Source organism: Tinamus guttatus, unplaced genomic scaffold, assembly GCF_059628265.1.
Source record: "Tinamus guttatus ecotype Peru unplaced genomic scaffold, ASM5962826v1 Tinamus_guttatus_pri_ptg000240l, whole genome shotgun sequence".
Lineage (NCBI taxonomy): Eukaryota > Metazoa > Chordata > Aves > Tinamiformes > Tinamidae > Tinamus > Tinamus guttatus.
Genome location: NW_028288774.1, coordinates 4,700,107 through 4,721,149, shown reverse-complemented (window position 1 = coordinate 4,721,149; position 21,043 = coordinate 4,700,107). Strand labels below are relative to the sequence as shown.

Sequence of the window (21,043 nt, the reverse complement as noted above, 5' to 3'; positions counted from 1 at the left end):
TGTTAAAATGCAATACATGATAATGAACAGAAAGTCTTTAACCCATCATGGCAGGACACAGGCCACTGCTAAGTGCATTTCCACAGCTAAGTCTTTCTTTGGATATTATTTTTTTCTATCTCCTGTGCTCCTTCCTTCCTATCCTGCTTTTATTTGGTTTAGGACGCCATCCTTTCCTTCAAGGAGCCTTAAAACCATCAGCAATACCTGCTACAAAGGTTTTCTTTTCTGTCTTCTCTATACTTTCTTGTACTAAGAGCAACAGCAAGAATGCTGCCACAGTCAGTACAAAGAGAAAGACAAATGGAGATTATTCAGCTTTTCACATACCAATCCCAAATCAAAAGGGAAATCGCCAAGGAGTAAAAGAATAAAATAAGGTAATTCTCAAGAGACTATACTGGAACCTATCCATCCAATTAATCCAATCTCTTTTTCATTTTGTAATCAATCAGTTTTCAGAGTCATTTAATATTAGTTTGTCTCAATTACTATTTCCTTCTCCATAATGCTAATGCACAGAACTAAATATTATCTAATACTTGGCAAATGCGTGCTTAGTATACTTAGATGGCAAACTATTTGCATTCTGAAAATGATATCTAAAATCACATTATTAATGCATTGTTTCCTTAATTTTGGGAAAAGGTCCCAAGAGAAAACAACAAATTTTGGCTGCAATTTGCAGACAGAACTCAACTCTTCAGAGTCACAATTTATGCCCAGAAAATGGGCATGGCTCATATTCTAATTCACTTACCAAAGCATGACAGATAGGAAAGTTTTATTTGAATTACAGAATTATCTGAAATGGGGCAAGGATGTGAAGGAAAAGATATAACAACATGTAAAAGCAAAACAGGATTTCTTTTTGCTGAAAGAATACTCAAGTTTGAGAAATAGTCTCTTTACGTTTCTCAACCAGACAGTTCCTTTATAATATGCTGTGCCACAACCACAAACACTATTTTCTGTACCTAAAGTAGAAGTCTTTGCATTCCTTTATCTTAAAACATTACAGCCTTCACCTCAGTTTCTCACATGTCAGTCTACATTATGAATGTTCCATTGAAATCCAGCCCAGCTGAGACTATCAGAAATGAGAGCTTAAGGTTATCAGAAGTTACCTGACATCTCTTTCAGTGATTTTCTTATATTTTAAAATCTTAATTAAAATTCAGAAATACTTTAATATGAGAAAATGATGGGGAAAAAAACACATCTAGGCTTTTACTAGTCCAAAGAAAGATTTCATATTCTTTTGGTGCTGCACACAAGAGCCTCAGCATTCATCACTAGCAATATATCCAATACATTCAGCCCTGTGCCTGAAACATGCCCCAGATCTTTGGTCTCACACCACAGCATGAAGTAAACATGGCAGAGCTGATCCATAGCTGAGTCAACAGGAACTAAGTAAAGCTTGGCTGGGTAGTCAGCATTAGATGTTAGTTCTGGCACAGAGTAAGGAAGGTTTGGCAACAATATTTTAGCTTTCCACCTTAAAAATCAGCTCTGAGATCCTGGGTTCATGCTAAAGAAACGGATTCAGGTTACAAAGCTTGCAATGAATCTAAATTAATCTAAAAGGGGGACAACATGTGGTTATTGCAGGCCATTTTCACTTGTATTATGTAGACACCACATTTTTGGTAAGGACAGTTTTCTTGCTTTACAGCCATTTTCAGCCTTATGCAGTGCAACTTTTCCACAAAAAAAATCAAGTCCAGATGTTAATAAAAATCAAGAGATTTTCTTTTTATTATTGCTGGGGGGGAAGAAGGAGAAATATTTTGGGTTTTGTTTTGTTTCTTTTACCTGGAATGGAGACTGACTGTTGTAATTCTTAATCTCCTTGTTGGCTCCCCGGAATAGCAGCACTCTTGCACAGCTCTCCTGAAAAGTGCAGAGGAGTAAACTGGTTAATTATTTCAAGAACCTGTTTTATTTTATTCTATATTGAACAAATTGGAGTTTGTGGAAAATGTGTTCGTTCAAAATGGAACTCAAAGCTCATGTGGCTCTCTGCAGAGAAACTAGTACTGCTTAAGGTGCAGTAAACAGTATCCACAAGGACGAGCCTGTAAGCCTACTCCTAAAAAGCAAACAAAACATTTTACCACTTGTATGTACTTATTCTGATTTTTTTCCAACTATCTTCAATGCTAAAGATTAAATGTATGTAACACTGATTTTTTGCGTCTGGATTTTGGAAGGTGTTATTTTTTGTTTGTTTGTTTTAAAGAAAAAATGCCTGAAAATAATTGGGCTGGCTATACATATTGTACTAACCAGCCTTGACTTGTCTCTTATCCTTAAGAAATATTAAAACTTGCAGCACAAATTCAATATAGTTTTATTTCTTCTGGTGATAAGAAAAAAAAAATGTATGAGGTCAAGTTCTCTGAATTGATAAAATCTGTAAATGAAATCCTGTAAGATCGATTTCTTTTTAGATTGATACACTGTATTGCTTAAGTCACTAATGCGGTTGTAAAATATGGCTGACTATAATCTGCTAGAAATTCTCTGTAGTTCTAGCATGTTTCTCAGAATACTAGACTTTCTCATGATCCATATATAGCACTGTATTTCCTGTATGTCACATTTAATGTTCACCATAGGATCTTATGGAGAACAGTTCACACTTCTAAGTGTTTTTGTATTTCCTTTTTATAAACAGTTTATTAATTTTATTGTGCTTTTCCAATTTCTAGTCATGTTATGGAGTTCCACCAAATAAGATATTTTATTGTGCTACCTTTCATTTCTAATGGCAAATGCACAGCCAGAGAAAATAAATACATAATTTTACTATTTTAGCGACACAAATGAAACTTATTTACTAGACTCTGAGTGATAAGTGAAAATGCAGAGATTATCTTTAAAAATAATCTTCCTCATTGTGTTTTCCAGTTGATCAGGACAGATTCCTATTCCCATTAAGTCTCCTCATCACGGGGTTTTCCTAAATACATGTGGAAAGGAGGCCAAGATTCAATTCTCCAAAAAGATGTCTCTGTCAGCCCACTTCCTATTTTGCATTATTGACTGAAACAACAGAATAGGTCATATCTCAAGACATGATATTAAAAATCATCACAAATACAGGAATTTTTAATGGCATACAATTAACTGATGTGTAAAAGGTCGTAATGTTTTTCATTTTCATCCCAGGATCTTTATTCAAAAAATATAGTCATAAGATCTGTCTAGATTTCCTTGAGGGAAAATAAATATGAAAATAAAATAAAATGAAAAAAAAAATCAGATTAGCATGTAGCTGACATTCACAAACACAGAATTACTGACTACAAAGGTATTTTGCAAAAATTCCCCAAGGAAGAAGAGAAGGCAAAATTGAATGGGTAATGACTCCATCTACAGGAACCAAGAGGTAAAAAGGCTACCGCTGTCTTTTCCATTCTCTCCATCCAGAAAAAGTCACCCAGTTCCCTCTGTGTTAGCTAATACCGCCCTTCAAGAAAAGGTAGCATGCTGAAATAGTCAGAGATCATAGTTCACAGTGCCCAAGAAAAATTATCAACTTTTTGTATTTACATTCCCCTGATTCTAGAAAATGGAGTCATGATATTGTGGTCAAGATGATGTTAAACACCCAGTTACAAGGTCAAGCCTAGAAGCTATAAAAATATCTGAAGGAATTGTAGAAGAAATTTCAATGTGAGACTCTTGTGTTGTATAGAATATTTTTTTCCATTGAGATGAGAAGGAAAGCACATCTCTACCTAAAAGAATATCGTGTTGCACAGGATTATTTCAATTTCTTCATCACACTGTGGAATCCTGGCTAAAAGTATATGCTATAACCAAGCAAATACTTCAATAAAATGATAAAAAACAGAGATAAGCTCCATTTTTTCAGTTCATATGTGAATTACCATCCAGACTTGAAAATTATTGCTCAGCAAAAGTAATGAAATTTAAGTGAATACTTATATATGTTTTCAACAGAAATGACCATGGATACAAACTTACAGTATTAAGTTCCTGATGTGAGGCCTATATGCCAAATTTTTGTTGACATCAAGGTCAACTTCATTTCTCTGCAAATCTCTCTAGGAGTTTAGACAACTGTCAACATACTAAAGCTTTGTATACCTACCATCCCAGAAATGGTCTGAATTAGGCACAGGGCCCCCTTACAAATCATCGGTGAGCACAGGTATTTAAACTGACGTGTTGAAGTCAGCTGGTACCCGGCGAGCAGCAAACAGGCCATGGAGAAACGGCTCCCCCAGGCCCGCTCAGCACTGCAGTCAATAACCAGCACTGATAGGAATGACTGGCAGGACTAGTCTTGTGAATTGATATCAATTATGACATACACATCAAAGCAACAATCTTGAAAGACATTGAATTATTCCAAAAATTGTCTTTTCAAAGAAGCTGAGGCTATTTTAGATAGATTAAAGGAATCTGCTTTGACAAGGCTTTTTCATCCGAGACGGTAGTTAATTAGGAAGCAGATGCTATAACAGATGTTTCGGTAGTTACAATAGTGTCTCATGACTTGCATTTTTCTAACATTGTATGTGCTGTGTTTTAACAAACTTATAAAACTCGTTCCCCTTCTATCCGATCCATGCAAAGAGTAAAAAATGCTGTCAGATCAAAACTGTTCTGTTATTTGCAAATGGCTACACAAGCTGTACACAGTACAGAAACAGACACCTGTGTAATATTTAGATATATTTACACATTATTTGCTAGGTACTTATTACTTAATTCTTGGCAATTAAGGCAAAGCCTTGGCAAGACAGCATGAAATTCTGAGTAGAAAGTATATAGATATGGTAACAAAAAAGTGAATCCAGTAATGCATTCTAACATTTTATTTTCAAATGAAAAGTGTAATCTTGGTATTTACAATAAGCAGCTTTATTTGTAATCAGTCACTAAAGCACTAATAAAATAAAATAATTCTTAATTAGGTTCCTTCTATTTTTTTTTAATAATTGTTTAAAAGTTGTATTAATAATGAAACAAATTCTTCTCTAGCGTAACTGGCCTCTGTAGATTCATACCAGTAGGAAACCTAAATTAAAACGTATTTAATAACAGTGAGGAAAACGAGAGCTCGGGAAAAGCTAACACCTAACTTCTTCAATAGACTGAAGAAAGCCGTTGTTTACCTGCATTGATATTGAAGATTTCAGGTTGATTTGTACCTCTGTTATGTCTTTTTTTCTTGGCTACATGTCACACTCGACGCTGCTTTTCTGCCCCCACTGCACTGGACTCACCGTCTCCCAGCTACCAGCACAGAAAGGACAGGGAGCCTCTGACCCCAACACCACCCACGGTGAGGTCTGGCCCACGGCTGCCGCTGGGAACCTGCCTGCCCACGTTGTGATGCTCCTGCTTGGGATGGTGCAAGGCGGGCTCACCTGGTTGTACAGGGCGCAGATATGCAGCGCGGTGTTTCCCGACGCGTTCTGCGCACCCATGTCGGCTCCGTAGAAGAGCAGGTGCTCCAGGTGCTGGACGTGCCCATAGCGACAGGCCTGGAGAGAGAGGCATTCGTGCTTTTGGTTAGCATACAACTCAGCTGTAGCATGTAAGCGTGACAGGTAAGCATTTTTTAACATAGAAGATTTGATTTTGCTCAGGACCTAATTTTTAAGACCACCTCCAAACTGGATAGGAAGCCTAAAGCCAAGATCTGCAATAATTAATGTTCTTCAGGTGCAGCAAGTCATATACATGAGTATAGCATATGTTTGAGGAAATTCAATGTAAAATATCAAGAAAATACAAAGTTTACAACTCTTCACCCATTAATGCTTGCAGCTGTTTAATGTGACAGGCAAACTGACAGAACACGATTTTTTTTGGTCCTGCAAATTTGGGGAAAGTTGTCCACTAGATGGCATTGAAGATGAACGGATTTCTGAAGCCTGCTTTTTAAGGTGTGAGAACAGTTGGGGGAAATCTGGTTCAAATAGTTCAAATAGATTCCATGGCGTCAGTAGAAGTACAGTACATACAGGCCATTTAATCAAAGAGAAAACAATCATTAAGTTATACTGTCAGACACCCAAATAAAATGTTAGACATTAAACAGTTTGAAATAAATATTGAAATCATTGCAAATCAACCTTAATGGAATAAGTCTGCTGAAATGTGAAACTTTCCTGATTTGCAAATAGATTTAGAGAAAATTTAGAGAATTCCATTCATCAGTTATCTGCTGATCTTCTTTCTTGCTCACACCAAATGAGCATCTCCCAAACCGTAATGTTTTTACTTCTGGACAAAGAGGGGGATATATCTGCCCTAAGTACAGTAGCCTGTACCTTAGGTGAGCTGTCTAAGCTATTTGCAAGGGTACCCCTCAATAGTCCATGGGAAAGGCAGGTATCTCCATTTTATTCATGCCCCTTCACAATATGGACCACTCCCAGAAGGTACTTCCTTTTCCCATTTCCTATAAAGATAACCAAGAGCCTCAAGTCCTGCAGGGAAAGAGTTCTGGCAGAATGAAAGCACACTTACGACTGTTTCCTTGACACATGAAATAACTTTACCTTCTTCACACAAACAATGCCAGATGGGACTGTAGCACATTCCCATCTTTCACACTTCACTGAGGAATGCTCATACCCTCGACTGTCGAGAACAGACTGCCCATAATCCTCATGTAAACTTTGGTGATTTAGTTAGGATTATAACCAGTAGAAAGGTTTTTGGAAAGGTCATTTTCATTATGGGAAGTAATCAGCATAAGCACATTAGGTTTAGTTTTCAAAAGAAGGAGTTTTTCCTCTGTATTTTCAGGGACTCCACGTAATGATTTGATCAATACTGCAGTTACTTTTATTTCTTATTGGATCAAAAGAAATGATGGCAATACAATTAATTCTTTTCATCTCCTATCAGAGATGCATCCACACAACTCAGATCTGAACACCCATACACATTTAAAAAACTCAGATCCATACCCAAACTTCAGTATTAAAACCTTTTCTTCAAAGAAAATAAAAGAAGAAGTTATGTATTAATACAAGTGTATATGCTTGTGAACCTAGGTTTTTGTCAGGTAAGCTGAGCAGCCTTGTAAGAATAATTTCTCTTATTAGTATCAGTTCATTTTTAATGAAATCTCAGTAATTTCCCTATACTGAGAAAAATCATTGTAATGACACTAGGACTGCTAAAAATTCAGACTTTATAAGTTACTGAATTTATCACCATGCATAGACACTCGAATAAAGTGATATATAAAACACCATATAAAACACTTCAGAGAGAAGTTTTGCTTAGCAAGCTTCTTACCGAATACCTATCTGGTCTATCTCTTAGAAACAGGACTAAGGTCCTTGGCACGGGAGGAGGTTTATCTTCCTGACACTTATGGAGGAACTGACCAGGATGCCAGTCCTTGCTGAGTTTTGGCACCACAGCTGACTCAGGATATCCCAGTTAACACAAACTCTAAGTCATTTTTTCCCTGCAGAGAACACGCTGCCGTGCTTATCCCCTCCCAAATTTGTCAGAGAGGCCAGGAAGACCCAAGCACAAAGAACAAAATAAAAACCATTAGAATCTGAGTTTCCACGCACACAGGCAATGCAAACTGATCTCAAACTGGGAATTTGTTCAACATCCCTCAGTAGAACACACTGAAGAATCCTAGCAGCAGGATCCTGAATCCAAATCTTCCCTATAAAGTTCACCAGACACAAAGGACAAAGCACATCTGACACAGACACAAGAAGCATTACCAGGGAGACTAAAAGTGGCATCTAACAAAAAGACTAAGTTGCATTTCTCCAACAGAGTGCCACTAAGAGAATGCTGAACTTCAGATTTCCAAGAGTCTGTTGCATAAATCTGTTTAGAGCTACAAATTCTGCAGCAAAATCCATAGTAACCATAGGATTTCACTGTTAGAAATCGCCACAGGAACAGCTTTGACTTTTAATTTACCACAGCAGGACACAAAGTAATAAGCTAACAGAAAAAGGAAGTACCTTCCTACATGTACGTGCATGGACTAAACATATCCAAGGCATGGTCTTTAAAATAGTGTTTAACAACAGAACATATGAAGTATATTTTCTGTACCAATAAAGCATAAGTAAATTAAATTTTCTGATACAGCTGTAACTGACACAATGTTGTCTTTCTCACCTGATGGATTTCCTGCCATCCATTTTCATCTTTGCAGCTGACTGTAGCATGTTCATGAAGTAAGAGCTCACAGCAGTAAGGATCCCCTCCCACGACTGCAGTGTGGTACAGTGGGGTCAGGCCACAGCTGTCTTTATAGTTAGGAGATGCTCCAAGCTCTAAAAGGGTCTGAAAGGAATTAGAACATGAAAAATACATATATATTTTGGAAGAATTCCTAACTGAAAAGAAACTTCTCTAACTGAAAACATACTTACTAGGTTGGTATTTCCCACTATTATATTTATTGCTTCCTTACAGGCTGATAGAATAGGCTGTGGCACAGATGAAGTTAAGCAAGAAATGACCTCAGAAAAATTAGCATTTAAAGGAATCTACAGGGCTAGCAAGGAAAGGATGAATGACAATGTCCGACTGCCGCCTTTTCAGTTAAGGGATGCTTTATCAAAGATGTCATGCAATTTGGTTACCTGTCAGAAGAAAATATGCAAATACCATAAACACAGGATTTAATCTCAAATATCAAGATGATTTAGAAGCACCGGTTAGAGAATAAAGACCACGTTAAGATATGATGCATAATCCATGCTATTGGCATTTGTTTTGAAAGACGGATAAACAACAATAATGCTATTCCTACTTCCTCAGAAAGATCTTCCCCAGTCTATCAATGAATAAGGTTAAATTTCACCACTTTTTCTTCCTACCAAAAAAGTCAGCTTCAGAAAAAGGCCTTTTGTCTAAAGCAAATCCTATGAGTCAAAAGACGCGGAAAAAATATGAGAACAGATATATATTAGAGGATCCAGTGGGGACAATGTGACAATTGAACGAAGGCATTCTTCTCTACATATTTTTCTGCATAAAATAACATATAATCTGCAACTGAAAGCATTTACCTTGAGGGTTACTTGGTTCTTGGCTCTAGCTGCTTTATGCAGAGCTGTCATTCCATCTTTGGCTCTGAAGTCTAAATGTGCTCCTCCATTTTTCAGAGCTTTTATCACTTCCACGGTATTGTCAAGCTGAACTGCCAAAGTTAGCGGAGTTTCTAAAGAAAAGAAAAGCACGTACACAGAAGAGACAAGTAAATTTATAAAATAAAGACCATTGTTTTACAAGCTTTAAAAAAGTGTTACATTAAAATACTGCTTGAAGAAAATCATAAGTTATAAATTTATCCCCTTGAAGAACAATCCCTTCGAAAGCCATGCAGATTCCACTACCCTGACATTACAAAGGCAGCAGAAAGAATAGGTAAGATTTAACCTCTTAGATCATTTTATGTTGAAGAAAACCAGGATACTACTATTCTGCAAGTTTTATTGTTCTGACCTCCACTTTCTAGGTCATGATAGTTGGGGTCCAGTCCTCGGTCTAACATCTTTGTGATTTTGTCCACTGAGAGATGATGGACATGATCCATAAATTTTCTCAAATTAGCCTGAAACAACGAATGACAAATGAATTACCCTCTGACTGTAAAAAGACATTTTCGAGTAAACATGAAATCTTCTGTCAGTATGTATCTATTGGCATCACTTAACAGTGCTAATTTACATTCCTGGAGAGTCTGACTTTCCAAGGAGAACACAAACCCTAGAGTTTGTAACATTCAAAAAGCAAGCACGGGAAGAAGATTCTGTTGTTTCCAGCTTCAAGGAAAAAAGATTGAAGTATTCAGTCAGTATGAAATCAGGATCGTGTAAGGTAATCATTACTATTCTTACCTGCAAACGTGTCTAATGAGAGCTGAGCATTTTTGCAGCATGGTGAAAACATATTACGCTTATGTAACAACGCTCATTTAAAAATGCTTGTATACATATGGAAGAGTCAAATAGGGATACTTTTCTAGGACAGTAATTCACATATCCCTGTTGGCCCTGGGAGCACATGCTGCTTGTCCTTTAGCAACCAGCCCATGTGGTAGATGGTGAACTCCTCCTCACTGCCCATTTCCCACTTCACAAAGCAAAAAATGGCCAACTTCCCCAAAAACTGTGCATACCTTTGTATGAAGCTTAGCCAGCTGTTTCTCATCAAGATTGAACTGTTTGTACACTCTCTTCTTGTACCGAAACTGAAGAAGAAGCAAGAAGAAAAAAACAATATGTTTTATTTTATTTTAAAAATAACTTTTTTAAAAGTCCCAAACCCTACCAGAACGCATCAATCATTAATGATGCTGTAGATTTTGGCAACCCTCAGAAAAAAAAAAAAAAAAGCTCCACATTTCATTTGGAATGCATACTGATATTCTGCATTATGCTTAACATAGCACCATTAAAGTTTTACAGCTCATGTAAGCAAAATTCCTATCTTGTTTAAGTGTACTGAGCTCAGTGAAGTTGTAGGGGAAATGAGTTCAGCCTCTAGCATCTACCCAAATAAGCAAGAATTACTGTGAAAAGAGCTTTTCCCTAAGGGTATGCCTGCACTTTCATTTCTAGTCTCAAACAGAAAGAACTGGAAAGGCATGTTAAATAAAAAAAAAAAAAACTCCAAGTATTTCAAAATATCAGCTTAGCATGTCTGAAATTCAACAGAGGGTGAGGAGGGAAGCATTCCTGAAAAATCTCTTAACCCACATAAGCAGAATTTACAGGTGGATGTAGCCCTCCTCTAATATTTAACAAAATTAGGCCTGTGTCTGAAGATTCAAGGGCTACCCATTCTTTGGCTGAAACTCATGCAAAATTTTATGCTGAGCAATTTGCTACCCTACTGCTAGAACAGAAAGATCCACGGAAAAATCATGGGCTTTACAGGGTTATAATTCAGTTATCCAACACATTCCCATTTGCAGCCGGTTGGAAAGCAAAGAGCTCCTCCTCAACTGCCCAGTTTTGATGCAGCAGTAACTCTGCCAGATCTGCTGGGAGCAGCAGGCAAGGGCAGGGGAGGCCCATAATTTTTTTAATGACATGAGAAAATGAAAAAATCTTAAAATTCTGCATTTATTCTACCCCTGTTTTAAAGTATTTGCTTGTACAATACTCCTGTTTCACTAAGAACGCACTGTAGCCATGAGCACGCTCAAGTTTTCTCTCAGCTAGTAATTAGAGGTTATGAACAAAGCCTAAAATAAACCTCTGTTTACTAGGTAGAATTCAAAGAATGCAACACATTGGATGGATAAGGAGACGGCATTGCATGGGGCTTTAGTATCAGCTTTTCAGCAGAACACTTTTAACCCTTGAACTGCCATCCTTTTGCAGTAATGTATTTTGCTAGCCAACAGCAAGCACCAGGGAAACACAGTTCTGTAACAAACATGACACAAAAAATAGTTATTTAATTTGTTTGTGGCTCTAATATGGACATCAGTGACCCTCAGAAATAATCCATTGGAAATGCTAGGTCTCAAAACTTTCTCTTGACCCTGTTTTTTCTTGCTTTGATCTATGTTACACTGGGGTAAGTCTATTAACTGCAGGTTACTCCTGGGTGATGCACCACCGTAAAAGCAATTAAAAATTAATCAGTATTTTTTAATATTTCACACATACACACACTCTCTCTTTCCTTATTCTTTTCCCAGGAGACAGCCACACATGGAAGGGTGGGGTTTAGCTAAGACAGAAAGATCATTTTTTTGGATGGAAGTAAAGGTAGCAATTTCCACCCCTGCTCTTGTAAAGTAAGTCAGGGCCTCAAAAGCTCGTTTTAGAACCATTCTGTATTAAAACACTGAATGTTCTCCTGAGATACCTCTCCCATGCCCTTGAGCAGAGGAAAACTCTAAACCACCATTTCCTGGAGGGTCCAATTCTCCACAGCCTTCACAGGTATAACACACGGAATAACACCACCAAGCAAACACCAGCTGTGAGCAAGGCTTCAAGTTCAAAGCCTGATCTCATCTGCTGTAGGATCACTGCTTCCCAATGGACATGCAAGAAACTCAAATACAGCTTACAATATAGCTTGCACCAAGAGAATATAGATGTTTCAGATACTACAGCTAAAAATACCTCTAAGGAAGGAACTCCCTTATTCACTGGCTGTGGGTATTCCCTAAGAAGCCGTTCCTCATCCAAAAATTTTCCATCTCTACCATTGCTTGCAGGCTGGAACAGTCCATAATTTAAGACATCTTTCAAACTCTGATTCAAAGTGCACAGAATTCGTTGCTTTGCAACCCATACTGAAGCTTCAGGATTAAATCTAATGCATTTCTGCAAAGAGAAATGATAAAAAACACATACAAAACAATGAAAAACATTTAAACAGTATCTTACATTGTAAAATTTACAAAATTAGTATGCCTATAATAAATCTACATATTACAAGACAAGCATGCATCTACAAATCTACATTTCAGACACTTATTCCTCTATAATAGCTAGTGCACAAGTGCTATGGGAACAGAAGACATTTCCAGGCCTTCCGCAGGGGTCACGGAGCATCCTTGCTCAGATAGGAGACTTTATGCTAAACCCTCTTAAAAAGGTCAAGTAAAAGGGAGGTTACAGGATGTTTATGTAGACATTTGATTTGAGGCTGTTCTGATGATCAGTGTGACCTGCAACACCTCCACAAAACAGGTATTTAGGGAAGAGCTTTAACTCAATCAAAGCTGTCCTAAGGGATAGGATAATTCTAAGAAAGGGACTATTTGATATGAAGGAGTAGAGGACTTGAAAGCCTAGAAAATTCATGCCAGCGCAGTGTTGATGACATGACGACATATCATCAACAGTGAAAAGCTATTTCTACAACCAGATTCTAAAGGACGTGAAGGACTTTTAAAAGCAGTTGCAATTTGACTGACGGAACGCTGTGGTCAATCAGTCCTGCGTATATACTCGCTTCCTCGGAACACAGTCAACCAGCCAATTTTGGGCAACATAGCACATTCAAGCTGAAGAGTCTGGCTGTGTTTCTGTGAATTAACCCTCAGATAGGAGTATTATCAGTAGACCTGATAATGAGATATATCCTATTCATTGCTGCTGCCTACTGGGAAACTGTACCAACAAAGCTGCCATGATATCATCTCATGTAGGTTTTTACTGAGTAAGTATGGTAGGCTCATGAATATTGGATCCTGTCCAGCTCTGCTAGGTCTGGAGCATGAATTATTAAAAATGCAACTCAGTTTTTGTCTTTCACAGGTCCCTGCAGTCTGCCAGACACAGTTCAAGTACTGATGTTAAGGTATTTAGGGATGTGCAAAGGAAGAGGGAGAGCAAAGGCCAAGGCAACAGCGCCTGGAGATACCAGGGAATAAAAGCAGAGACCATGGCCGCAGGTTCCCCAAAACACCCTGCTTCCTATTTTGCTACAGTTCCCCTTCCTCATCACGTGGTTTAATTCAGCAAAATAAAAGCAGTTACACTGGGCATAACCAACTTCTATCATATATGAAAATATTATTTTGTTTGTTGTTTCTTCATAATCAAGGTTCCTAGTATTTAGGCACAGCGACGCAAAAAGAAATCCCAATTTAAGTCATAAAATTCCTTAAACCATTATTCTGTATGATGAGATATAAGGACTCGCATATCTTTTTCCCTTGTGATTTCTCAGTGAATAACTTGTGAATGTTTGCAGTACCAGCTTTTATGATGTGACATGCTGTGTTCTCAACTTGAAGTCAGAAAAGTTATAATAATATGTACTTTATGTTCCTTTACCTAAAAAAATGTCAAACTGATTTTTCTTTTACAAAGTTTCCCATGTAAAGGCACTTCCTAAATTCTGCCATATTCTCCCCATTCCAAATGAGGAATGAGGAATTCTCCTCATTCCAAAATGAGGAATATAAAGCAGCTTTTTATTAAAATAGATTCAAACTGCTTTTTCTTTACAGTAAATGCTTTTATTTGTTTTCAAATGCCAGGCCATTTTCTAATCTGCACTTACTACTCTCCTCCACAAGCATCCCTCCAAAATAAATCACAGTAGCATTTGGTTTATTTTGCTACAAACCGTCTTACCCGATGCTCTCTTTTTTGCTGCCCAACCTTGGCTGGCCTTTCCAGCACCAGGTTCATATCTAATGACTACTTTCCAATTCCACATTCTTCTGGCAGCTTTTTCTGTAGTTGTAATTGAGGGGCACTGCCTTGCACATCAGAACACAACTATACTACACACTGCAGAATGACAAAATTCTGCCCTTGCTTCTATACTTACAACCCCAGAGGAGGCTCCAGACTTCTCTGCAGCAGGACATAAAGGCTCACACAACCCAAACCAGAGCAAGCCTCCTGAGGACCAGGGACGAGTGCGCACAGCAACAACACATCTGCTCCTCTGGAACTGGGTTACTTTTTCCATGTGCCAGCTTGTATAAAGGGAACAAAAGGCAAAAAGCCTCGGACCAAAGTTTAATCTCATGAAAAAAGTCAAGCTTGACACGTATCCTGAATCAAGTCAAGGTCATTCTTCAGTAAAACCTCTTGGTAGCCCATCTGTGAGGGGGCAATATTTGCATTCTTGAGCACCTCATCCCTTCCTCAGGTTCATTTATTTGCTCAACCAAGCAGCACAAGTTGAGGCAAGGGAAGAGACTCTCAAGTGCAACATCTCCGTAACTGTGGTGACCACAAGAAAATAAGGCAAGATCTGAGTCACGCAAAGCTAGACAACTTTTTGAAGCAGGATACCTTCAATGAGTCATTAATAAAACCAGAAAACAGATCTCATTTTCTGGTGAAGAACTAAATAAATACACAGGAAACATGAATTAAAATATATTTGAAAATTATAGGTGTGATATCTATTTCACCTTTTATTCTACCAAACACAGACAAAAAAAGGATCGCTTGCTATTAAGGTCAGCTACCTACACTCTGAAGATAATGAAACAAACCTATTCAAATAAGAATCAGGGAAAGGGAATCCTAAATGGCTCAAACACTACTGTCAAAACCACAGTGTGGCTCAGCCATAAAAAGAGTTCAAGTCTAGCAGCAAAACAGCAATCAACATTGCATGCTGAAAAGTGAGAACTGGGTTTTCAGTACGGATCATAAGAAAACAGTCAATGACAATCTTGCATTCCTAGGCACTTGTGAGAGTTAAGTTGCTAACAATAACACTATAAGTGAAGGAAAAACACAACTCACCCACTCCAGCTAAAGGGAAGATATTAATCCAATGGGAATAATATTAATGACATAGAATCTCTGACAAATAATATTTATGCATTCAAAACCTATCAACCAACACATCTTTTTCATCAGGCTCAGCAAGATGTCAATCACACAGAACTGCGCTGTGACAGAGGAATCATTGACAAAAGGCTTATACAGATGCCTCTAAAATGTGATCATCGGAACACCAAAATACAAGTGATCTCTTTTGATGGAAGACATCAGGATCAAAAATGTGACAAAGAATAAGTGGAAAATGCAGATGAGGGGTGGGTGCCATCAATGAAGGAAAAGAAAAAGACACGGTATTCATTTTGAACACAGAAAATATTTCATTGTAAGAACATCCTGAAAAGGAGATTTTCCTAATATGGGCTGCTGGAGAAGAATCACACTACTAGCAGTTAAAGACTCAGAATACGTTACTACATGAACAGAGAAAGGACCAGGTTACAACTAAGAAAAAATATATCCCGGACTCAGTCCAGACATGTCCCATGAGATATCCAGCACATGCTGTGGGCCTTCTAGAGGACCACGATGAAAAGTGAGCTCCCCTGGCCCTCCGTGCCCAGAAGACACTTGACATCCCATACAAACGCAGTGTTTTTTTGGCACAAGATAGGCAGTTGTCTTGTGCAGCTGGGGACTGTTGGCTGTCAAATTTGCTTAGGCAGCAGTGGGGCCCTGCTGACACGATAATATTGATCTTCGCTGGCCCTCCTTCAAAATTCACAATTGTATTTTGCCTATCCTGCCGAGAAACCTTGAACCACCTCGGTGCACAGTCCTATCACACCAGCCTGGCTCCACCAGCCACCAAGTCCGTGTTACTGTTGCAGGATTGGGGGATCTTTTGAGATACTGCCTTTTAGACACCACTTCAAACACAAGATGTAAAGTCATACATCTCACTAGAGGATTCAAGCGGGACACCTGCCACTTCCAAATATGAAGGACAAAAGGTATCTTTGCCAAAAGAGAGGATAAACTTGATACTGTGATTCAGTACTACTGAATGGCCCTTACTACTAACAGTAGTAGTAAGGGCCATTGCCAAGTCCAAGGCCTCTGTACCAGGTACAGTACAAATCTTGTAAGTGCTTCTTCAAATATTCTCCTGTGCTAAGGATGACACCTAGTTGAATGCAAATGGTAAATAAAGGCACTAGGTAATGACTCTTTCCACACTAAAACACATAGTGTTTTGGTATGCTGGACTATCATGTCAACTAAAAAGGAGCCAAAAGACAAAACAAAACAAAAAACAACAAAGAAAAACAGATAAACTCAAAAATTAGTCTCCATATCAGCTTGACAAGGCATATAATACTTATGCTGTCGCAGCTCCATCACATATATCTGAATTTCTGCAATACCATACAAATTCAGCTTTAAAAAGAAAAAAAAAAGAAAAAAAAAAGGAAAAAAAAGAAAAAAAAGCTGTACAACCACATCTGAGGGCACACTGTCAGAACAGCTCCTTCCTGTCAGCCTTTAGACAGGCCATCTCTATCCCTCTAGAAATGAACTTAATTAAAAAGAAAGGAAGAGTTTCAGCTGAAATAGACATTCAATGGCAGCATGGTATGATGTAGATGTGAAATGGCAGCGCAAAGGGATGCAGCACACATCTATACACAGAATGGAGTTTTATAATCATCATTCAAATCAGAAAAGTCTGATGACTACCATCAACTGCAAGTCCAGACAGCAGCATTCAAGAAGTCCAGCCTAATTCAGATAATTAATCATAAACTTGGCTAATCTGAGTTCTAGATAACATCAGTAAATAATTCCCAAGACCTTTTACAGGATGACAATGATATTCCTACTGCAAGGTTTGTAGGGGACAATGATTCTTTCACTAAAAAAAAAAAAATACAAAACAAACTTTTTCAACTCTGCTCCCCTTACTCTTCGGATAGTGAATTTTAGCCATTCACCCACAAAAGAAATGCATATTAATAGCTTCTTTCTAGAGACAGTGATGGTTCTGGACTGTAGATTTCTGCTACAAAAGGAACACTGAAGTTCCACTCAGGGATGGGAAATATAGCCCCTGGTCTGCAAGTAACTTACAAATGATTTATCTAGAGGAAAGAGAGAAAATGTTCACTTTAACGTCTCTAAAATGTTTCCCATATAAAAGTAAGTGAATAGGAGGTAGGGAAGAATAACATGATTTCATTTTGTTGTAAAAATCATGGAATAATACAATGCCATGCTTGCTTCTTCCTTCAAACTGTGTGTTGAATTCAGTTAGTGGCAGTCTGCAAAACAGCATGGTATAGTAAAGGCAAAGAGGCAAAACAGGAAGGATAGATTTATTTCCATTTTTCTTTCTTCCTCTTCATGCTGTAAAGTAGGGGAGATAGAGGAGTTACACATCTACGAGAATTTATTTGAGATTAAATGTGATTTTTGCTTTCAACACTCATCTTTGAATTAGAATTTAATTTTCAAAATCTTTTACTATCCAGTCAAATGCCTCTGAGTATAGATCAGACTGACTCTTTGCTTTATAGACACAGCTTTCATCAGATTAACATACTAAATACACTCTCTTGGCAAGTGATGACGCCTATAATTTAGGGAGTCAGTCTGATGTACCTCTGAGGTACAAAATGTAAATACTAAAGGAACATAGGACATTAATTTTAAGTTTAGTTTTTTAAGTAAGAATATAGGACAGGGCTGCTGACTGAAACCAGCAAAGCTTATCCTTTTAAAACTATTTTTTATGGTAATTAAAATTTTAATGGTCATTAAAACAGAAAAGCTCTTGTAAGACTTTTTTTTTAATGGCAATATTGCTTACCGTTTGCTGTAGATCAGGTATTATAATTCGAATCACTAATGTATTGCTCTGACTGTCTTCCATTCTGCTGCTTGGCCTTTCTGCAGTAGCTCTAATTGTATCATAAATAGTTTCTTCTTTGGAGCTGTCTGATTCCGATTCCACAGAATAGTCTGAGAAGCTCTGTGCCATTTCATCTTCACTCGATGTTGGGCTTCGAGGCATGTTCAAATCCTTTACCCTACCGACACAAAACAGAAAAAGATAAGCTATAAACGAAGTTTTAAAAATGAATTAGCTAGAAGTTTTGTTGGTTTTCTTAGAAATAACATGCATTTAACAATGAAGTCATAAGTATGGTCTTCCTCATATTTCCTCCTGTCATTTGTAGAGTAGACACGGTATAATGGAAATAAATCTGCCTAGCATAAGTTACTTACAAAAAGGAAGAGAGGCAAGAGAAGTAAAAAAATGAGGAAAAAAAAAAAAAAAAAGGAAAGGTGACCTTTTTTTTTTGCAGGCACACCCAACTTTTCAAAGGATCCAGAGAAAAGCACAGCATAATTACCAGGTTCTCGCCTAAATAGCACTGTCATAAACTCTACTTGGCACTCAATCCATCTTTGAAGGGTACTTGCCCCAGTCCAAAAAAAAAAAAGGACACTGAAAGAGATTCATATACATGCTAAATTAACATAATTCTGTACATTGGGAAACTATAGATAAGGCTTCAATAAAAGATAATACTTTCATATTTCAGAATCAACAAAAAATGTACTCCAGGCTACTAGACTGATATAGATGCTCCTCTGGGTTTTGTGGTTCATATAACATCCTTTAGCACTGACGCTACTGAAAACACAAATATGGATTTTAGATCTTTTTTTAATTCGTGGTATAGATTAGGCTAAAAATACAGTCATTTTTACTTTCAAAGTAAGGACATCTGAATTCAGATGTATACTGTGTGGTATGAGATCTCACAGTAACAGCAATTAAAAAAAAAAAAAAAACCTTACTTTCCTTTTTTTTTCCCCCAAATAAACAGTAAAAGACTAGTCTCACAAATTCAAAGGTTTTCCAAGGATTGAAAATAGTATTCTTTGTAAAAAATAAAGGGATTCTAAATTGGAAAAATTAAAAGGATTACCATAAAGTGGTGTACTTTTCGTGCTTGATAACAAAGTACTTTTCAGTTTTTAGAAGCCAGAAGAATGTAAACATTACTTTTAAACATTTTCAGTGAAAAACCAAAACCTTCCAAAAGGAAGTCTCTGCTTCCTAATAAAGAAAAAAAAGTTCCCACAGGGAAAAGAAAAAAATCCAACGAATTTCACTATCAGCTTATATCAAAAATATTTTGAAGCAGAATTAAATTACAGAAGAATGGACTGACTTTGCCAAGGTTGTTGCTATGCCAAGTGACTGTACTGACTTCTCTCAATATGTATTTTGCATGATGGTCTCACAATTGGATCCCCAAATCTACATATATTCAGACAAAAGCAGGAACCAACACAACACCCTTTACCATTGTGTTTCACGATTCAGTATGAGTCAAATAAATATCACAAGATTACTCCACATCCTGCCTTTTATACCAAAATGGTTATAAAAACAGGCATAAAAGATTCTAATTGTAATTCCATATTTTAAGGGGGCTATGTGTTGCAGCCAGCTTTTGCACCAGAGGACAGACAGTAGTTTCCAATGGGAGGAGGTCAAAGGCAAGCATTTCCCATCATCAAATCTTACTGTTACTTCTGACAAAGGACAATTCCCGTTGTTATCCAACCTCAGGCTTTAGTGCTATTACCCTCAGCTATAACTACTAATGAAGACCAAACCAGTGCATTCAAAAATGGGAGAGCATGCCAGTTCACAGCAGCCTAATGCAAGACTTTATTTACAAAAGAAAACTCTTGAGGGAGTATTTCATTTTCTTACTGCTTCGCTGAACTGGAGATTAATGCAGCTCCCTGAAGCACCTGAAGTCAATAAAAAGCATAAACATTTCCACAGCTTCCTAATTTATCTACTAATGCTAAAACATGAAGCCCAGACGTTGTAGGTCAATACACAGTATTTAAGAGCAAAGAACTGGCCAGTGGACGCAAAGAAAAGGACATTAAGAACATCACACACTTTGCCTCTCCCTGAAGCCATCTGAGAGAGCAGTTCCAGGGCAATGGATCTAAATCCTCTAACAGAGAGCAGCCAACTGCAATTACAGCATTTACAAATGAAGAGTCGAATTAGGAAAAAAAATCCCAAGATTTGGAATGTAGATTTTCTAGCAAAAATTTTAAATCTTAAAATATCTCACTGTGGATAACAAAGTGAATGACGCCCAGGTATCAAGCACCTAAGTTTTATAAATGGTGGGACAAAAATCCCCTGGGGAAGTTCAACAAGGCGACACCACCAAGTTGTCTGGAATACAGACAGCAAAATGGACAAATAACTGCAGAAAAGATAATGAAAGACTGTACCTACAATACAATAGCAACAAAAACACACAACTGTGCTCCACTACTGCTATCTCAGAAATAGATAAATTTAAGTAGACTTAAGGGTATTTTTTTGCCTGTTTCTTTTTTCTTTATTTTTTTGAGCAAGATAACCACTGGGGAAAATAAAGCAGCATCCATCCTAGTGTGCAGAGGATCCTAGCAGGGAGTACAGGTCAAGTTTACCCCCTCAGGCTGCAGAGACTTTAGGGCTATTTTGTTGTTTGGCTATTAAGCTGCATGGGAACAGCAGATGCCTCCATTTGTTAACAGGAGATGTTTGATATTATAGCTCCCAAAGAGAAGTTGTATTTTAACTGTATGTTCTAGGTTTGTTCCAGTTATATTCCAAAGACTGTTCCATAATCAATATTAATTGATGAAAATGAAAGCAGGTTGCCTGAATAACCATCACTCCTACAGATGATAACTGGCAGAAGAAAATACAGCACCATAGGCTCCTAACTCCT

The 21,043-nt window shown here is 37.6% G+C and overlaps 1 protein-coding gene across 2 annotated transcripts in view; it reads right to left on the bottom strand.

Annotated features, from left to right (window-relative positions):
* SHANK2 (SH3 and multiple ankyrin repeat domains 2) overlaps positions 1-21,043 on the bottom strand; it is a 272,573-nt gene that overhangs the window by 240,311 nt on the left and 11,219 nt on the right. The window contains exons 2-9 of one of the 2 annotated variants that reach the window (XM_088525740.1): positions 18,085-18,304; positions 12,135-12,338; positions 10,169-10,240; positions 9,493-9,601; positions 9,057-9,208; positions 8,158-8,325; positions 5,412-5,528; positions 1,819-1,896 (exon numbers count right to left, since the gene is read on the bottom strand). In XM_088525740.1, coding sequence (XP_088381866.1) covers positions 1,819-1,896; positions 5,412-5,528; positions 8,158-8,325; positions 9,057-9,208; positions 9,493-9,601; positions 10,169-10,240; positions 12,135-12,338; positions 18,085-18,288 — 1,104 coding nt within the window. In that variant the 5' untranslated portion in view covers positions 18,289-18,304. Of the gene's footprint in view, positions 1-1,818; positions 1,897-5,411; positions 5,529-8,157; positions 8,326-9,056; positions 9,209-9,492; positions 9,602-10,168; positions 10,241-12,134; positions 12,339-18,084; positions 18,545-21,043 lie in introns of those variants that run through there. The other variant, XM_088525741.1, reaches the window with a different exon arrangement.